Source organism: Oryctolagus cuniculus, chromosome 11 (assembly GCF_964237555.1).
Source record: "Oryctolagus cuniculus chromosome 11, mOryCun1.1, whole genome shotgun sequence".
In the NCBI taxonomy this organism is placed as follows: domain Eukaryota; kingdom Metazoa; phylum Chordata; class Mammalia; order Lagomorpha; family Leporidae; genus Oryctolagus; species Oryctolagus cuniculus.
The window spans coordinates 23,677,036-23,695,786 of record NC_091442.1 but is presented as its reverse complement, the minus strand read 5'-3'; the positions used below and the strand labels follow the sequence as shown (position 1 = coordinate 23,695,786).

The window sequence follows — 18,751 nt, the reverse complement described above, 5'->3', positions numbered from 1 at the left end:
CTCACATGGGTGGCAGGAACTCAAGTACTGGAGCCATCATTCACTGTTTGCTAGACATTAGCAGGGAGCTGGATTGAAAGCTGAGCAGCCAGGACTTGAATTGGCACTCTGACTAGGGATGCGGGCAAGGTTACAGGCATTGCAAGTGGTGGCTTAAATTGCTGTGCTACAATGCTGGGGACCTGTGTTTATTTTTATGATGGCTGTTCTTTGTATTCTTTAAAGATTCATTTCTTTCTTTATCTGAAACGCAGAGATACAGAGAGGCAGAGGCAGAAAGAGAGGTCTTCCGGGGCCGGCGCCGTGGCTCACTTGGTTAATCCTCTGCCTCCGGCGCCAAGCATCCCATATGGGCGCCAGGTTCTAGTCCCAGTTGCTCCTTTTCCAGTCTAGCTCTCTGCTGTGGCCTGGGAAGGCAGTGGAGGATGGCCCAAGTGCTTGAGCTCCTGCACCTGTATGAGAGACCAGGAAGAAGCTCCAGGCTCCTGGCTTCAGGTCGGCATAGCTCTGGCCATAGCAGCCATCTGGGGGGGTGAACCAATGGAAGGAAGACCTTTCTCTTTGTCTCTCTCTCTCACTAACTCTATTTGTCAAATAAATTAAAAAAAAAAAAAGAAAAAAGAAAAAGAGGTCTTCCATCCCCTGGTCCCCCAGATGACCGTAATGCCCAGAGCTGCACAGATCAGGAGCCAGGAGCTTCTTCTAGGTCTCCCACGCTGGTGCAGGAGCCCAAGGCCTTGGGCCATCTTCCGCTGCTTTCCCAGGCCATAGCTGAGAGCTGCATCAGAAGTGGAGCAAGGGACTGGAACCAGTGCTCATGGGATGTAGGTGTGGCAGGCAGCACCTTAACCTGTAGGGCTACAATGACAGCCTTTTTGCTTGTCTTTTTTTTAATCGGATTGTTTTTTGTTCTCTAATTATTTTGTAGGCTGCGGTCTGTTTCTTTTCTGCTTCTGGTCTACCTCTATTCCTCCTCTGTTTCTATTATTGACAAAGTAGCTGGAACCATTTACTCCTAGATATAGTCTCTCAGAGGATGATTGATTGTATAGAATGTTAAAAGTAGTATTTTCTGGAAAGGTGAAGATTGGACCTGGACTGGACCTTCACTGAATTTTCCCCTAGTTTTCAATATCTCTGTTCTTCCTCTTTAACCATAAACCTACTGGGATAAACATTTATAAAGGATTAAACTTTTAGCTAAATAAGTTCTTGTATTATTTTAGAGAAGGAAAATACAGGATTCTGTTGAAAGAAATTTGATTCTTTTAGAGGACTTGCTGTTACCGTTTGCTTAAGAAAATACAAACCAGCCTCAGTTTCAAACAAGGGTTTTATCTTTTGTGATTCTGAAGAGGCGGAAAACCTGTTTAATCATTTCAGTGATTTACTTCTATTTAAGTTGATTTCATTGTGTGATGGCTTCAAAATTTCTTATTTTTAAATTATTTATTTATTTATTTATTTATTTGAAAGAGGAGGGAGAGAGAGAAAGAGAGAGAAAGACCTTTTGTCTACTGATTTACTCCCCAAATGACCGCAACAACCAGGGCTGCCAAGATGAAGCTGGGAGCCAGGAACTGCATCCTGCTCTCCCGTGTGGATGGCAGGGACTCAAGTACGTGGCCATCTTCTGCTGCCTTCTCGGGCATATTAGCAAGAAACTGGGTCAGAAGCAAAGGAGCTGGGACTTGAACTAGCACTCTATACGGGATGCTGGTGTCACAAACAGTGGCTTACCTACTGTGCCACAACAGCAACCCTTGGAATTTCTTATTTTGAGATGCTGTTTGTCAGAGTTTTTTGTTTTTGCTTTGTCAAGCAAAGGAGTTGTGAATGAGCTTAGTCTCAATATGTATTCTAGTAATTTTGTAGGGTATCAAACTGGGATAGGTGTGTGGCACAGTGGTTAAGATACCACTTGGGACATCTGCATTCCATATTGGTGAAGTACCTGGGTTCAAGTCTCCACTCTGCTTCGGATTCCAACTTCCAGCTCATGTGCACCCTGGGAGGCAGTAAGTGATGGCTCAAGTTCTTGGGTCCTTTCTACCCACTTGGGAGAACTGGATTGAGTTTCAGGCTCCTGGCTTCAGACCCAGCTGTGAGACTGTGGTGGGAAAATGGGACAGAGAGGCTAGACACCAATGCTTTTAATAGGAAAACAGCTCTATTTATGCCAGCAGACCCAGAAGAGTTTGTCTCTGAATTCTTGGCCCTGAATAAAGCAGAGCATTGTCTTACATACCCTGGCACAAACAACTTTAAGTTTTGTAGTACATATTTAGTTACATATTTGATTGGATAGTTAAAAGCTATAGCACTACTAAGCAACTGATATACAACGTTACATCTGCATGTATTAAATTTGCTTCAGTTGACCCAGTTGTAGTTGTAGTATTTCTCAGAAAGCTCTTATCGTTTCTGCCCTCAGCAATTTTTTTTTCTCTGCTCAAGGGAGGGGGTCCCTGCCATATGACAACTTGGCCTGGACCTGACTATGCAGTGAACCAGTGGATGAAACATCTATCTCTTCTCTTTGCCTTTCAAATAAATACAAATTTTAAAAAAGTTTAAAGAAAAAGACCAAAGCGATTATGTTCAAGTTTAGCAGTGACATAGTATTTTGTGTGTTTGATTACATGTTTTCTTTTTTGTCTGTTTTATGGAACCGTGATTTTAATTATGAAATTAATATTGAGCAAGGTCAGAGATCTCTCTTCCCTTCTGACCTTGGGTAATCCATTTTTATTGTTGTCTTATTTTTAAAGATTTTTTTTTAAGATTTGTTTATTTATTTGAAAGTCAGAGCTACACAGAGAGAGGAGAGGCAGAGAGAGAGAGGTCTTCCATCTGATGGTTCACTCCCCAATTTGCTGCAACGGCTGGAGCTGTACCAATCTGAAGCCAGGAGCCAGGAGCCTCTTCCAGGTCTCCCACGCGAGTGCAGGGGCCCAACGACTTGGGCCATCGTCGACTGCTTTCCCAGGCCACAGCAGAGAGCTGGATTGGAAGTGGAGCAGCTGGGACTTGAACCCGCACCCATATGGGATGCGGGCGCTTCAGGCAGGGCGTTAACCCGCTGCACCCGAGTGCTGGCCCCTTTATTTATTTTAAAGTCAGAGTTACACAGAGAGAGAAGGAGAGGCGGAGAGAGAGAGAGAGTGAGGTCTTCCATCCACTGGTTCACTCCCCAATTGGCTACAACAGCTGGAGCTGTGCTGATCTGAAGCCAGGAGCCAGGAGTTTTTCCGGGTCTCCTACACGGGTGCAGGGGCCCAAGCACTAGGGCTGTCTTGTACTGCTTTCCCAGGCCATAGCAGAGAGCTGGATTGTAAGTGGAGCAGCCGGGTCTTGAGCTGGCACCCATATGGGATGCTGGCACTGTAGGCAGTGGCTTTTACCCACTCTGCCACAGCGCTGGCACCTGAGTTGTCGTATTATTAATGAATTGTAAGTTCTTTTTAAGTTCTGGATATAAGTCCTTCCTCAGATACTCATTTTGCAGGTATTATCTTCCAGCTTTTTTCTTATTTTCTTAATGGTGTCTTTAAAGAGTAGAAATTCATAATTAAAAAACCACAAAAACTATTTATTTTAGAAGCAGGGAGACAGAATCTCTTCTTTGCTGGTTCACTTCCCAAATTCCCACAGTAGCCAGGGCTACGCCAAGCCAGAAGCTGGGATTCAATCTAGGTCTTCCATATGGGTAGCAGTCACCCAACTACTTAAATCATCATGTACTGCCTTCCAGGGTGCATATTAGCAGGAAGTTAGAGTGGAGGACAGAGCTAGGACTTGAATCCAGATGCTCCCATATGGGATGTGATCAACCCAAATACTGGCTTAACTGCTTTGCTCAGCACCTGCTCCTGGAAATTCCTAATTTTGATGAAGCTCGATTTCTTAGTTTTTCTTTTGTGATTGTTACTTTCGAGGTCATATCTAAAAATCTAATTGAGCAATCTCTAGCTTCCCTGAATTTCTGTTGGTTTACCTGTGAGAACATAGAAAGGATGTGTGGCGTTTTGCTTCCTTTGAAATAATATTTTACTCTGTGTCTTTTGGGATTCAAAGAAGAGTAATGGATAGAATACAAAAGTGAAAGTCTGTAGGCAAACTAGAATGTAGAAATGGTGCTGGTTTCACAATTCTGTTTGTTTGCCAATGGGTAAATGGTAATTCGGTTTCTCTCCTGTCCCAATATTTAGGATTCATGGTTGGAAATGATTTTCTGTCATTTTCTTTTCTTTTTTTTTTTTTTAAAGACTTATTTATTTATTTGAAAGGCAGAGTTACAGAGAGGCAGAGAGAGAGAGAGAGAGAGAGAGATTGATCGATCTTCCATCCTGTGGTTCACTCCCCAGATGGTCTCAAAGGCTACAGCCATACCAGTCTGAAGCCAGGAGCCAGGAGCCTTCCCCGGGGTTCCAACATGGTGCAGGTGACCAAGAACTTGGGCTATCCTCTACTGCTTTTCCAGGCCACAGCAGAGAGCTGTATCAGAAGTAGAGCAGCTGGAACTTGAACCGGCGCCCACATGGGATACTGGCACTGTAGGTGGCAACTTCTCCTGTTATGCCACAGTGCTGGCTGGCCCCTCTTCTGGTTTTTTTTTTTTTTTTTCAGGCAGAGTGGACAGTGAGAGAGACAGAGAAAGGTCTTCCTTTTGCCGTTGGTTCACCCTCCAATGGCCGCTGCAGCCGGCACACTGCACCTATCCGAAGGCAGGAGCCAGGTGCTTCTCCTGGTCTCCCATGGGGTGCAGGGCCCAAGCACTTGGGCCATCCTCCACTTCACTCCCTGACCACAGCAGAGAGCTGGCCTGGAAGAGGGCCAACTGGGACAGAATCCGGCGCCCCGACTGGGACTAGAACCCGGTGTGCCGGCGCCACAAGGCGGAGGATTAGCCTAGTGAGCCGCGGTGCCGGCCTTACCTCAGACATTTTTTAAGATTTATTTATTTAAAAGAGTTACACAGAGAGAGAAGGAAAGGCAGAGAGAGGACTTCCATCTGCCTGGAAGAGGGGCAACCGGGACTAGAACCCAGTGTGCCGGCGCCATTAGGTGGAGGATTAGCCTATTGAGCTGTGGTGCCGGCTTCTTCTGTTTTTTTTTGGACAGGCAGAGTGGACAGAGAGAGAGACAGAGAGAAAGGTCTTCCTTTGCCGTTGGTTCACCCTCCAATGGCCGCCGCGGCTGGCGCACCGTGCTGATCCTATGGCAGGAGCCAGGTACTTCTCCTGGTCTCCCATGGGGTGCAGGGCCCAAGCACTTGGGCCATCCTCCACTGCACTCCCTGGCCACAGCAGAGAGCTGGCCTGGAAGGGGGGACGACCGGGACAGAATCTGGCGCCCCAACTGGGACTAGAACCCGGTGTGCCGGCGCCGCAAGGTGGAGGATTAGCCTATTGAGCTGCGGCGCTGGCCCTTCTGGGTTTTTAATACAATCTGAATAATAGTGCTTGTTGGCTTCTTTTTTTTTTTTTTTTTTTTTTAATTTATTTATTTGAGAGGTAGAATTACAGACAGTGAGAGGGAGAGATAGATAAAGATCATCCATTGGCTGTGATGGCCAAAACTGGCTTCAGCCTGGCCCAGCCTTGGCTGTTACAGCCAGTGGGGAGTGAATCAGCACTTGGAAGATTGCGCTCTCACTCTTGCCCTCCCCCTCAGTGTCTCTGTAACTCTGACTTTCAAATATATAAATCTTTGGTGTTTTTTTTTTTTTTTTTTAAAGGTACATCATATATAAAATGTTAGTGTTTCTCCATAGGAATTCATGTAGAGGCATCCATCTCTGTTTGTTATGAATTTGAGATTATAAAATGAAAGAGACCTTGACATTAGAAAAGATGGGTGATTTATTTATTCCAAAGGCAGAGTGAGAGAGAGAGAGAGTGAGAGATCTTGTATCTGCTGGTTCACATCCCAAATGCCCATAACAGCCAAGGTTGGATTAGGCTGAAGCTAGGAGCCAGGAACTCCATCTGAGTTTCCCATGTGGACGCCAGGGACACAAGTACTTGGACCATCTTCTGCTGTCTTCCCAGGTGCATCACCAGGAAGTTGGATTGGAAGCAGAGGAACTATTGTTCTTATATGGGATGCTAACATTGCAATCAGTGACTTAACCTGAGAAAGATAGTTTAGCCTCAAAAAAGATAGTTTAAACTAGCAGTGAGATGTGGAGGTAGAAGGGAGGTGCCAGAGAGGAGAAATGGGTATTTTATTTTATTTGAAAGGCAGAGAGGCCAGTGCTGCGGCTCACTAGGCTAACCCTCTGCCTTGCGGCGCCGGCACACCGGGTTCTAGTCCCAGTCGGGGCGCCGGATTCTGTCCTGGTTGCTCCTCTTCCAGGCCAGCTCTCTGCTGTGGCCAGGGAGTGCAGTGGAGGATGGCCCAAGTGCTTGGGCCCTGCACCCGCGTGGGAGACCAGGAGTAAGCTTCGGATCAGCGCAGTGCGCTGGCTGCAACGCCCTGGCCATAGTGGCCACTTGGGGGGTGAACCAATGGCAAAGGAAGACCTTTCTCTCTGTCTCTCTCTCTCACTGTCTAACTCTGCCTGTCAAAAAATAAATAAATAAATAAAAAATAATAAAGGCAGAGATGCAGAGGAAAGAGACATAGTGAGAGATCTTCCATCTATTGTTTCACTCCCCAAATGCCCACAACAGCTGGGCCAAGCTAAAACGAGAAGTGAAGAAATCAATCCAGGTCTCCCACGTGGTGGCAGGGGCTAAACTACTTGAGCCATCACCTCCATCTTCTAAAGTGCTCATTAGCATGAAGCTAGAATGAGGAACAGAGCTGAGACTGGAATTAAGCATGCTAACATGGAACTTGGGCATTTCAAGTGGCATTTTAACTGCTACACCAGATAGCCACTCCAAAGATTGGAGATAGGTCTTGGAGGGATCTCTCCAAGATACCTAGGACATGAAAGATAATTTCTTTTTATTGTGAAAAACCACATTAACAGCATTTTTTGTCAAGCACATTGAGAGTACTCTTTTGTGGAGTCAGGTTTATTGAGATATATTTTACAGAGTAAAATTAATCTATTTAAGTATATTGTTCTTTGAATTTTGACAGAATATTCAGCCTTTATTCAATGCTCCTTTGCAATAATAATTCCTTCCTTCTCATCCTTACCCCTAGGAAGCATTGATGTGTTTTCTATCCAGTAATTTTGCCTTTCCTGGAATGTCATATAAATAATCATAGGGTATATTAGTTTCTTAGAACTGCTATAACAAATTACCATGAATTGGGTAGTTTAAAACAACAAAAATTTGTTATTTTATAGTTTTGGAGTTCAAAGTCCATAGTACAATGTTGGAATCTCTCCCATGCCAGTCTCCTAGCATCTGGTGATTGTCGACAATCCTTGGTGTTCCTTGGCTTGAATACATGTCTCTTCTCTCTGCCTCTGTCTTCCCATACCATCCTCATTATGTGTCATTATATCATCTTTACTCAGCGTGTATCTCTGTGTCAAAGTTTTCTTCTTACGGAGTCACCTATCATTGACCACCCCCACCCAAAATGGCCTCATCTTAACCTGATTACACCTGGAAAGAGCCTGTATGACAAAATAATCTTGTGAGGTTCTAGGTTGCCAAGAATTTGGAGGGGAGGGGGAACACTATTTAACACATTACTTACAGTATGTAGCCTTTAAAAATATTTGTTATTTTCAATGTTTTATTTTTTTAAAGACTGATTTTATTTATTTGAAAGGCAGATATATAGAGAGAAAAATCTTCCATCTGCTGATTCATTCCTAAATGGCCACAATGGCTGGAGCTGGGCCAGGCCGAACCTAAACCCTTGGTTTCTCACGTGGGTGCAGGGGCCCAATTACTTGCACTTTCCCAGGTGCATTGGCAGGGAACTGGATTGGAAGTGGAGTAGCCGGGACTCAAACTGGCACCCATGTAAGATACTGGCACTGCAGGTGGAGGCTTAGCCTTCTATGCCACAGTGCTGGCCCCTGATATTTTTTTTTTAAGATTATTTATTTATTTATTTGGAAGTCGGAGTTAGATCTCTCTCTCTCTCTCTCTCTCTCTCTCTCTATCTATCTATCTATCTATCTATATATATATATCTTTCATCTGCTGGTTTACTCCCCAGATGGCCGCAATGGCCAGGGCTGGGCCAGGCCAAAGCCAGGGGGTTAAAGCTTCATCTAGGTCTCCCATTTGGGTCGCAGGGGCCCAAGTACTTGGGGTCATCTGTTTCTGCTTTCCCCAGGCCATTTGCAGGGAGCTGGGTTGGAAGTGGAGCAGCTGGACCTGAACTGGTGCCCATATGAGTTGCTGGCTTTGCAGGTGGCAGCTTTACCCACTATGCCACATTGCTGGCTCTATTTTTCAACGTTTTAAATGTTATTTTTAAAAAATCATACAGTAAAATGGGCTTTTGGTATACAGTTGATGTACACCACAGTTGGGATACAAAACAGCCCCATCTCAACAAGGCCTCCCTTTTACCATATTTGGTAGTCATGCCACCTGTTACTCATATCCCCCGACAGCTCCTGATTTGTTCTCCAATTCTCTGATTTCTTTGTGTGTGTGTGCAAGTATAGTATAGTCTTTTACTGCTGTGCAATAAATTATCCCCAGACAGTATGTTAATATAACAATCATTTATTTTCCACAATTTCTGTAGGTCAGAAATTTGAGAGCAGCTTGGCTGAGCAGTTCTATTTTAGTATCTCTCTTGTGATTGGAATCAGATTTGTCAAGCAGGGCTGCATTTATACCTGCTCTTTAAAAAAAAAAAAGATATATTTATTTGAAAGGCAGAGTTATACAGACAGAGGGACAGATAGAGATAGAGAGATCCTCTAACCGCTGATTTCCTCCCTAAATGGCCACAGTGGTCAGGGCTGGACAAGACTGGAGCCAGGAGCTTCATCCGGGTTCCCAGGTGGGTAGCAGGAGTCCAAATACTTGAGCAATCTTCTGCTACTTTCCCTAGGACATTAATAAGGAGCTGGATCAGAAGTAGAGCACCTGGGACTTGAACCAGTGCTCATACAGGATGCTGGTGTCACAGGCAATACCCACTGTGTCACAGCGCTGGCCACTCATACCTAGTCTTGACTGAAACTGCTTCCAAACTGAGATCTGTTTCCAAGTTGGAGCACTCAGGCAAACTGGTGGTGGCTCTAGGTGGGAGACTTTAGTTGTTGTTTTCTTGGGGCTCTTCACAGGACTACTCAAATATCTTCATGGTATAGTGCCTTGCTTCTCCCTAAGTAAGCAATCTTGGGGATAAAGGCAAAAATTTGTAAACCCCCCCCCTTTTTTTTTTTTTTAGAGATTTATGATTTATTTTCTCTCTTTCTCACTCTCTTTTTTTTTTTTTTTTGATAGGCAGAGTTAGACAGTGAGAGAGACAGACAGAAAGGTCTTCCTTCCGATGGTTCACCCCCCAAATGGCTGCAATGGCTGGCACACTGCGCCAATCTGAAGCTAGGAGCCAGGTGCTTCTTCCTGGTTTCCCATGCAGGTGCAGGGCCCAAGCACTTGGGCCATCATCCACTGCCCTCCCGGACCACAGCAGAGAGCTGGCCTGGAAGAGGAGCAACCGGGACAGAATAGATTTATTTTCTACTTGAGAGTCAGAGTTACACAGAGAGAGGAGAGGCAGAGAGAGAGAGAGAGGTCTTCCATCTGATGGTTTACTCCCCAATTGGCCGCAACGGCTGGAACTGCACCGATCCGAAGCCAGGAGCCAGGAGCTTCTTCTGGGTCTCCCACATGGGTACAGGGGCCCAAGGACTTGGGTCATCTTCCACTGCTATCCCAGGCTATAGCAGAGAGCTGGATTGGAAGTGGAGCAGCCGGGACTCGAACTGGCGCCCATATGGGATGCTGGTGTTTCAGGCCAGGGCGTTAACCTGCTGCACCACAGCACTGGCCCCTATAATGCCTTTTATGACCTAGCTTTGGAAATAGAAATAGTATACTATCACTTGTGCCATGTGCTGTTGGTCATACAGGCCAGCCTTGTACTGGGGCAGGGGAATTAAAAACGTTTTTGAATAGCAGGAGGTCAGGATTATTTGGAGCCATTTTGAAGTCTGACACCATAGCTTCTAAATTTCTAATTGGCTAAGAGTTGAAGTTCTTCTTTTTTTCCTTCTTAACTCTATCTGAATTCCAAGGTGCTTAAACCTGTTATTCTTGCTCTTTGTGTTGCCCTGTAATGTTCTATGTTTTAAGGTTGAATGGTTAACCAAAAACACTTGGCTTTTGAGATAAAATATTGCTACCTTTTTCATTTTGTCCATGATACTAGTCAGTTTTCTGAGTTACTATAAGCTGTATTATATAGTCTTTAGGTTTTCTAGGAAAACATTCAAGTTGCCTGTGAATTACATGTTTTGTTTCTAATATTTATACCTAATGACAGAGCTGGGGCATGAAGGTTACTCCATTGATTTTTGTTGTCAGTCTTTTTTCTATTGTATTATTTTCTCCTTTGTTCCCTGTCCACCAAACTTGAGCAAATCCTCTATTCTTATCTTTTTCACCCTCAATTACTTCTTTTTTGTGACATCTCTTTCCCTACCCAAAGTTAGTTAGAACAGCCTGTAATTTTTTTACTGTGTTATGTGCACATAGTGTGGTATCAATTTTCTGCAATTTGATTACTTAATGTCATGATTCTCTTTTACATTTTAGACGTTAAGAGGGTAGAAGCCCTCATCTTTGTGTATTTTTTACTATTTATATATTTGTACTATTTTTTGTATTTTTTACTATATATTTTGTATATTATTTACTATTATCATGGAAGTCAAAGTGAAATTTTATGCAGTTTGTATTCATTGGTTGGTTTTATATTGTTATTATATACCTAAGACCAAAAAGAGTTTTAGCTTCACTTTTTCATAAGTAGTGGCTTTTTTGTATAGGTTATTAGTGCTCCTATTTATTTGGAGGAATTTTGGACAGTTGTTACTGGTTTGGGTGGTAATAAATTTTTTTAAGCCTTTTACTGTCTCAATGAGAAAAATACCCTAAATTCAAATTCTTTTGAGGTATGAGAAAAAATTTATCTTGAGTATCATAACTTTTTCATTGTTTCCTATTGATTGGATAAATATTTGTAGGCTTACTATTAATATGCTTCAAGCACTATGTTAGGCTCTAGCAATCTAAGGATGAATGGCCCCTGACCTTAAGAAAACAATTTAATAGGAGAGACAATTTTGCAAACAGATAAAAAGAGACACTATTTAACACGTTAGGTTTAAGGCTGTGTTTAGTACTTTCCAGATATTATGTCAGGTTTGTTTTTTTTTTTTTTTTTTTTTAAGATTTATTTATTTATTTGAAAGGCAGAGTTAGAGGGAGAGATCTTCTGTCCACTGGTTCACTTTCCAGATGGCCGCAATGGCCAGAGTTGGGCCAATCTAAAGCTGGGAACCAGGAGCTTCTTCCAGGTCTCCTATGTGGGTGCAGGGGCTGCTTTTCCAGGCCATTAGCAGGGAGCTGGATTGGAAGAGGAGCAGCTTAGATTTGAATTGGCACCCATATGGGATGTCAGCGCTGCAGGTGGAGACTTACTATTGTGCCACAGCACCAGCCCTGAGAGACAGAGATCTTTAATCCATTGGCTTACTCCCCAGATGCCTGCAACAGCTGTGGCTGGGCAGTGCTGAAGCCAGGAGCCTGGAACCTAATCCAGGCCTCCCACGTGGGTAACAGGAACTCAAGTTCTAGGGCCATCATTTGCTGCCTCCCAGCATGTACATTAGCAGGAAGTTGGAACTGAAAGTGGAGCTGGGACTTGAACCCAAGCACTCCAGTGTGGGATCTTGTTGTCCCAAGTGACATCTTAATTACTGTACCAAACACCTGGCCTCACATCTGAACCTTTGTTTTTTATAAATAAAGTTTTATTTGAGTACAACCCCTTTCATTTATTTATAAGTTGTGTATGGCTGCTTTCACATTATAATGACCAGATTAAATTGTTGCAGATGTGATGTGGCTCTCAGAGCCTGAAATGTTTACTCGCTTAGAGCATCAACTATAGTGAATGTAACGATACATACATACATACATACATACATAATGGTCATTTCTAATGAGGTGACAAATGACCACATTAGTCACTAGAATATAATATATATTCTAGAATATAATTAGTCACTAGAATATCATATATATTCTAAAATATATAATATATAATATAATATACAATTAGGCTCTCCCAAGTTGCAAAGTTTATTAGGTAATAGACATTTAAATAAAAAGATATTTGTCTAAATAAAGACTTAGAAACATTGCAGTCTAGGGGCCTTTGCTGTGGCGTAGCAGGTAAAGTCACAGCCTGCAGTGCTGGCATTCCATATGGGCGCCAGTTCAAGTCTTGGCTGCTCCACTTCTGATCCAGTTCCCTGCTAATGTGCCTGGGAAAGCAGAAGATGGCCCAAGTCCTTGGGTCCTTGTACCCACGTGGGAGACCTGGAAGAAGCTCCTGGCTTCTGGTTTTGGCCTGGCCCAGCCCTGGTTGTTGCAAGCATTTGTGAAGTGAAGCAGAGGATGGAATCTCACTTTCACTCACACTCTCTTGCACTGCCTTTCAAATAAATAAAAATAAATATTAAAAAAATTAAAACTATAGGGTAGAAATTTTTTTAAAAAGATTTTTATTTATTTTATTTGAGAGGTAGAGTTACAGACAGTGAAAGAGAAAGAGAAAGGTCTTCCTTCCATTAGTTCACTCCCCAAATGGCTGCAATGGCTGGAGCTGAGCCGATCTGAAGCCAGGAGCTTCTTCCAGGTCTCCCATGCAGGTGTAGAGGTCCAACCACTTATGCTGATTTCCCAGTCTAGAGCATAGAGCTGGATCAGAATTGGATCAGCTGGGACTTGAACTGGTGCCCATAGGAGATGCTGGCACTGCCGGCAGAGGCTTAACCCACTGTGCCACAGCACTGGTCCCAAAAGAGTGATATTTTCTGTAAAAGAAAAAAATGACCAGAGTAGGTAGAGCAGATTGTAATATTGTCAAGACAGAAGGTAGAACAAAAGTTTTAAGGTCACAACTTGTTGCTATTTATTTATTTATTTATTGGAGAGACAGAGTTACAGAGAGAGGGAGAAACAGAGAGAGAGGTGTTCAGTCCACTGGTTGACTCCCCAAATGGCTGCAACAGTGGAGCTGGGCTAATCAGTAGCTTCTTCCAGGTCTCCCATGTGGGTGCAGGGGCCTAAGCACTTGGACCATCTGACATTGCTTTACCAGGCCATTAGTAGGGAGCTGAATTGGAAGTGGAGCAGCCAGGACTCAAACTGGTACTCATATAGGATAGTGGCATCACAATTGCAAGGCTTAACTTATTTTGCCACAGCACTGGCCCCAACGTGTTGGCATATTTAAGGAATAGAAGACAGGTACTTGAGGAGAGGGGGGAGTAAAAGAAATGTGATCAGGAAATTGGGAACAGGGTCAGGGTACTTTATATCAGATGCTGTAGGTCAATGTGAGGATTTAGGCTTTTACTGCGATTAAAATGGGAAGCTTTTACAGGATTGTATTTTTATTTAATTTTGTATATTTGGGAGGTAGTTGGAGTAGGGAGGAGATTGATCTTCCATCTTATGATTCACTCTCCAAATGCATGCAACAGCCAGGGGTGGACCAAGACCAAAGCACAGAACCTGAAACTATTCAGGTCTCCTACATGGGTGACAGGGATCCAGGTACATGAGCTGTCACCCATTGCTTGCTAGGGGGGAAGCTGGAATCAAAAGCGGAGCTGGGACTCCAGTCCAAGGACTCGCAATATGGAATGCAGTCATCACAAGCAGCAACTTAACTGCTGTGCTAAATGGCTGCTTTAGAAGGGTTTTGAAAATCACAAAAGAGTAATTTTGGCTGAGTTGAGGCTAGATACTGAAGCTAAGCAAAGTTAGGGGGATCTGTTAAGTTACTGCACTAACCTAGGAGAGAGGCATAATCTAGGAAAGAGATGCTGTCAGAGGCAGCACTGAACAAATTGGTGATAGGATGATAAGAGATGATCAAGGGGCCGGCGCTGAGGTGCAGCGGTTTAATGCCCTGGCCTCGCCAGCATCCCATATTGGGCTCTTGTTCAAGACCCAGCTGCTCCTCTTCCGATCCAGCTCTCTGCTGTGGCCTGGGAAAGCAGTCAAGATGGCCCAAGTCCTTGGGCCCCTGCACCCATGTGGGAGACCTGGATGAAGCTCTTGGCTCCTGTCTTCAGATTGGCGCAGATCTGGCCACTGTGGACAATTGGGGAGTGAACCATCAGGAGGAAGACCTCTCCTCTTTGCCTCTCCTCTCTCTGTGTAACTCTGACTTTCAAATAAATAAATCTTTTTTTTTTTTTTTTTAAAGAAATGATCAGGTCCTGGATATATTTTGCAGAAATACTAGAATTTATTGACAGGTTGGAAGGGAAATGTAAAGGGAGTTAAGGATGACTCCAAGTCTTTAGCATCTGGAAGAATGAAGTTGCTGATTGCTGAGTTAAGAATGCTTACAAATGGAGTAGGTTTGCAGGGGAAATCAGGAGTTCAGCTTTGGGTATTTAAGTATAGGATGTGAAATTGTTTTTTGATACTCAGGCAAAATTGTTTAGATAATTAGAAGTCAAGTCTGGGTTAAAGATATAAAATTGGTTGGGATATGTTATACAGTCGCTTTTTAAGGTGTTAAGACTAGGATGACCTGCATCCCAAATAGGTTCTCTTTTTTGAGTTCCGACTCCATTTCCAACCCAACTTCCAGCTGACTGGCACTCTGGGATGGCTGTAGGTGATGGTTCAAGTACTTGGGTCCCTGTTGGACCTGAATGGAGTTCTTGGCTTTGGCCTTTGCCTGGCCTAGTCCTGGCTGTTGCAGGCATTTGAGGAGTGAACCAGTGGATGGAAGATCTCTTTTTGTTTCTCTGTCCTTCAAATAAAATGAAAAAAAAAAAAAATTTTTTTTTAAAGTTATTTATTTTTATTTTTAAAAAGATTTATTTATTTTATTTGAAAGTCAGAGTTACACAGAGAGGAGAGGCAGAGAGAGAGAGGTCTTCCATCCGATGGTTCACTCCCCAATTAGCCACACAGGCAGAGCTGCATCAATCCAAAGGTGGGACCTTCTTCTGGGTCTCCTACGCAGGTGCAGGGGTCCATGGGCCATCTTCTGCTGCTTTCCCAGACCATAGCAGAGAGCTGGATGGGAAGTGGAGCAGCTGGGTCTTGAACTGGCACCCATATGGGATGCCGGTGCTTCAAGCCAGGGCATTAACCCGCTGCGCCACAGCGCGAGCCCCTGAAGAGTTATTTTACTTGGAAGTCAGAGTTACACACAGAGAGAAGGAGAGGCAGAGAGAGAGAGAGAGAGAGGTCTTTCATCCGCTGGTTCACTCCCCAAATGGTTGCAATGGCCAGAGTTGCTCTAATCCAAATCCAGGAGCCAGGAGCTCCTCTGGGTTTTTCCATGCGAATGGAGGGGCCCAAGGACTTGGGCCATCTTTTTCCTGCTTTCCCAGGACATAGCAGAGAGCTGAATCAGAAGTGGAACAGCTGGGACTTCAACTGACACTCGCATGGGATGCTGGCACTGAAGGTGGTGGCTTTTCCCATTACGCCACAGTACTGGCCCCAAAAAACAAATACTAGGAAGTCATAAGACTGGAAGTTATCTTGAAGGGAGTGAATAGAGAGAAGAAAAGAGGGAATCAAGAACTGAGTCCTGGGATATGCCAACATAAAGAGAGTGGAGAAAAGCAAAAAAAAAAAAAAAAAAAAAAAAAAAAAATTCAAAGGAGACTCATAAGGAACAATCAGTGATGTAGGACATACACCTGGAGAATGTGTCTTGGGAACTACACGGGAAAAGGAAAACCATTGAGGAAGGCATATTTCATTGTGTCTGATTTTGCCGATAGGTAGGATGAGTGCCAGAATTGAACTGTTAAGAAATGGGAAGGCTGATGGTTATTATGGGGCATTTCAGTAGGAAATGGTCAGGTTAGAACTGTTAACATATTTTTAAATGGGAATTTTTTGACATTTATAGTGTTTTCTTTGCCATGTTCAGGTTTGCTGTTCTATCGGTGGTATGTCTGACAGTGGATCACAATTTGGTTCAATGGGTAGCCTGACCATGAAATCACAACTTCAGATCACTGGTAAGTCTTAAAAAGATCCAGTACTTCACTCCCCGCCCCTTCCCCCCAGATTAAAAAATAATCTGAAGAGAACAGTCTTTTTTTTTTTTTTTTTAAAGAGGGTTATTACATCGATTCTTTTTTTTTTTTTTTTTTTTAATTTATTTGAAAAGCAAAGTAATGAAGAGAGGTAGAGACAGAGAGAGCTCTTCTATCCACTGATTAATTCCCCAGATGGCTGCAACAGCAGGGACTGGGCCAAGCTGAAGCCAGGAGCCATCTTCCAGGTCTCCCACATGAGTACAAGGGCTTAAAGCAGTTGGGCCATCCTCTACTGCTTTCCCAGGTGGATTAGCAGGGAGCTAGATCAGAAGTGGAGCAGCTGGGACTCGAACCGGCATCCATAAGGGATGCCAACATTGCAGACTGGGGCTCTAACCCACTGAACCACAGTGCCAGCCCTGAGAGCAGTCTTTAGAGACTGTTATATATCAAGTGCTGAATGAATATTTTCTGGAAGAATGAGTGAACCATATGTTTAGATATATAAACATTTTAATTTCAGTGTATTCTTGGATATTTTACAATTCCCTTTCCCCCAAACCCTGATTAAACATGGACACCTGGGGAATTGCTATTTGTTATTCTTTTTTCTTTTGTATTAACAGCTTTATTGAAATTGAATTCAAATCCCTTACAGTTTATCTGTCTGAAAGTCAGTGTTTGTTAGTACATTCACAGAGTTGTGCAGCCATCACCACAATCAATTTTAGAATGTTTTTATGACTTCAGAAAGAAACCTCATGCCATTTATTTATTTATTTATTTAGGACAGGCAGAGTTAGACAGTGAGAGAGAGAGACAGAGAGAAAGGTCTTCCTTCCGTTGGTTCACCCCCCAAATGGCCGCCATGGCTGGTGCGCTGCACGGATCCGAAGCCAGGAGCCAGGTGCTTCCTCCTGGTCTCCCATGTGGGTGCAGGGCCCAAGCACTTGGGCCATCCTCCACTGCCTTCCTGGGCCACAGCAGAGAGCTGGACTGGAAGAGGAGCAACCGGGACAGAATCCGGCGCCCCGGCCGGGACTAGAAGCCGGGGAGCTGGCGCCACAGGCGGAGGATTAGCCTAGAGAGCTGCGGTGCCGGCCCCTCAAGCCCATTAATAGTCACTATTTCTCCCAATTCTTTACAAACCAAGCAACCACTAATCTACTTTGTCTGTAGATTGGCTTATTTGGATCTCTCATATGAATGTGTATTTGTGGAAAGTAGGATTAAAATGTCCATTTGCTTGGTACAAAAAAAATTTTGAAATCCTTGAAATTTTTTTCATAATAAACAATTTTTACTGAGTTTTTGAAAACCTGTCATATAAATGGAATCATACAGTTTGTGACCTCCTGTGTCCTCTTTCACTTAGCATAATGTTTCCAAAGTTTATCCATATTGTGGCCTATATTAGTACTTCATTTCTTTTTATTGTCTAGTACCATTTCATTGTATGAATATACTACTTGTTTGTCTGTTTGTAGTTGATGGATGTCTGAGTTATTTCTACCTTTTGGCTATCATGAATAATGTAATGAACATTAATTTACAAGCTTTTATGAGGACATATGTTTTCAGTTACTGAGTATGTTACAAGAACTGGAATTGCTAGGTCATAGAGTACCCATGTTTAGGATTTTGAAGAAATTGCAAATAATTTTAAAAGCAGCTGCCCTGTTTTCCTTTACCACTACCATACATGGGGATTCCAGTTTCTCCACATGCTTGCCAGTGCTTGTTACCTGGCTTTTTATCACAGCCATCCTAGTGTGTGTGAAGTGACTTTCCTCTGTGGTTTTGACTTGCATTTGTCTGACCAATGATGTTGAGCACATTTTCATGTACTTGTTGGCTGTATATCTTTTTTTGAGAAATGTCTTTTTAAATCCATTTGTTGCTATTGTTAGTTATTATCTGTTTGTTTCTTCTCCTAATCTTCCAGGTTAATATGCCACCTGATAAGTTTCATTCCTGCTCAAAAACTTTCTGTGCTTCTCTTTGACCTTGGTATAGAATTACATTCTCTTAAATTAAGAACTGTTACAACCTGGCTCCTTATTTGACTGTAGTTGCTGGGAAAGGTGGTGGTGTTTGAAGTGTGCTGCTATGTAAATATAGAGACTAGAAAAGGATTCTTCAGGACCTGTGCTGTGACGTAGAAGGTTGAGCCTCCACCTGAAGTGTCAGCATTCCTTATGGGCGCCATTTCCAGTCCCAGCTGCTCCACTTCTGATCCAACTCCCTGCTAATGTGCCTGATTAAGTAGCAGAGGAAGTTCAAGTTTTTGGGCCCCTGCTATCCACATGGATAGGCAAATGAAACCTCTGTCTCCTGGCTTCCATTTGGCCAGCCCTAGACATTGTGGCCATTTGGAGAGTAAACCAGTGGTAGATGGAAGATACCGCTCTCTCGCTTGCTCTCTCTCTCTCTCTCTCTCTGTATGTAACTCTGACTTTCAAATAGATAAATATTTTTTTTTTTTTAAGATTTAGTTATTTATTTTAAAGGTAGAATCACAAAGAGGCAGAGAAAGAGAGAGAGAGA

At 43.3% G+C, this 18,751-nt stretch overlaps 1 protein-coding gene across 5 annotated transcripts in view; it reads left to right on the top strand.

Moving 5' to 3' along the window:
- Positions 1-18,751, top strand: part of ITCH (itchy E3 ubiquitin protein ligase) — a 126,407-nt gene that overhangs the window by 16,294 nt on the left and 91,362 nt on the right. For all 5 annotated transcript variants that reach the window (XM_070051924.1, XM_051846160.2, XM_070051923.1 and 2 more), the window contains exon 3: positions 16,093-16,183. Coding sequence is in view for 2 of the 5 variants with exons in the window: in XM_008256089.4 (XP_008254311.2) it covers positions 16,114-16,183 (70 nt within the window). In the remaining 3 variants the exon portion in view is untranslated. The remainder of the gene's footprint in view (positions 1-16,092; positions 16,184-18,751) is intronic.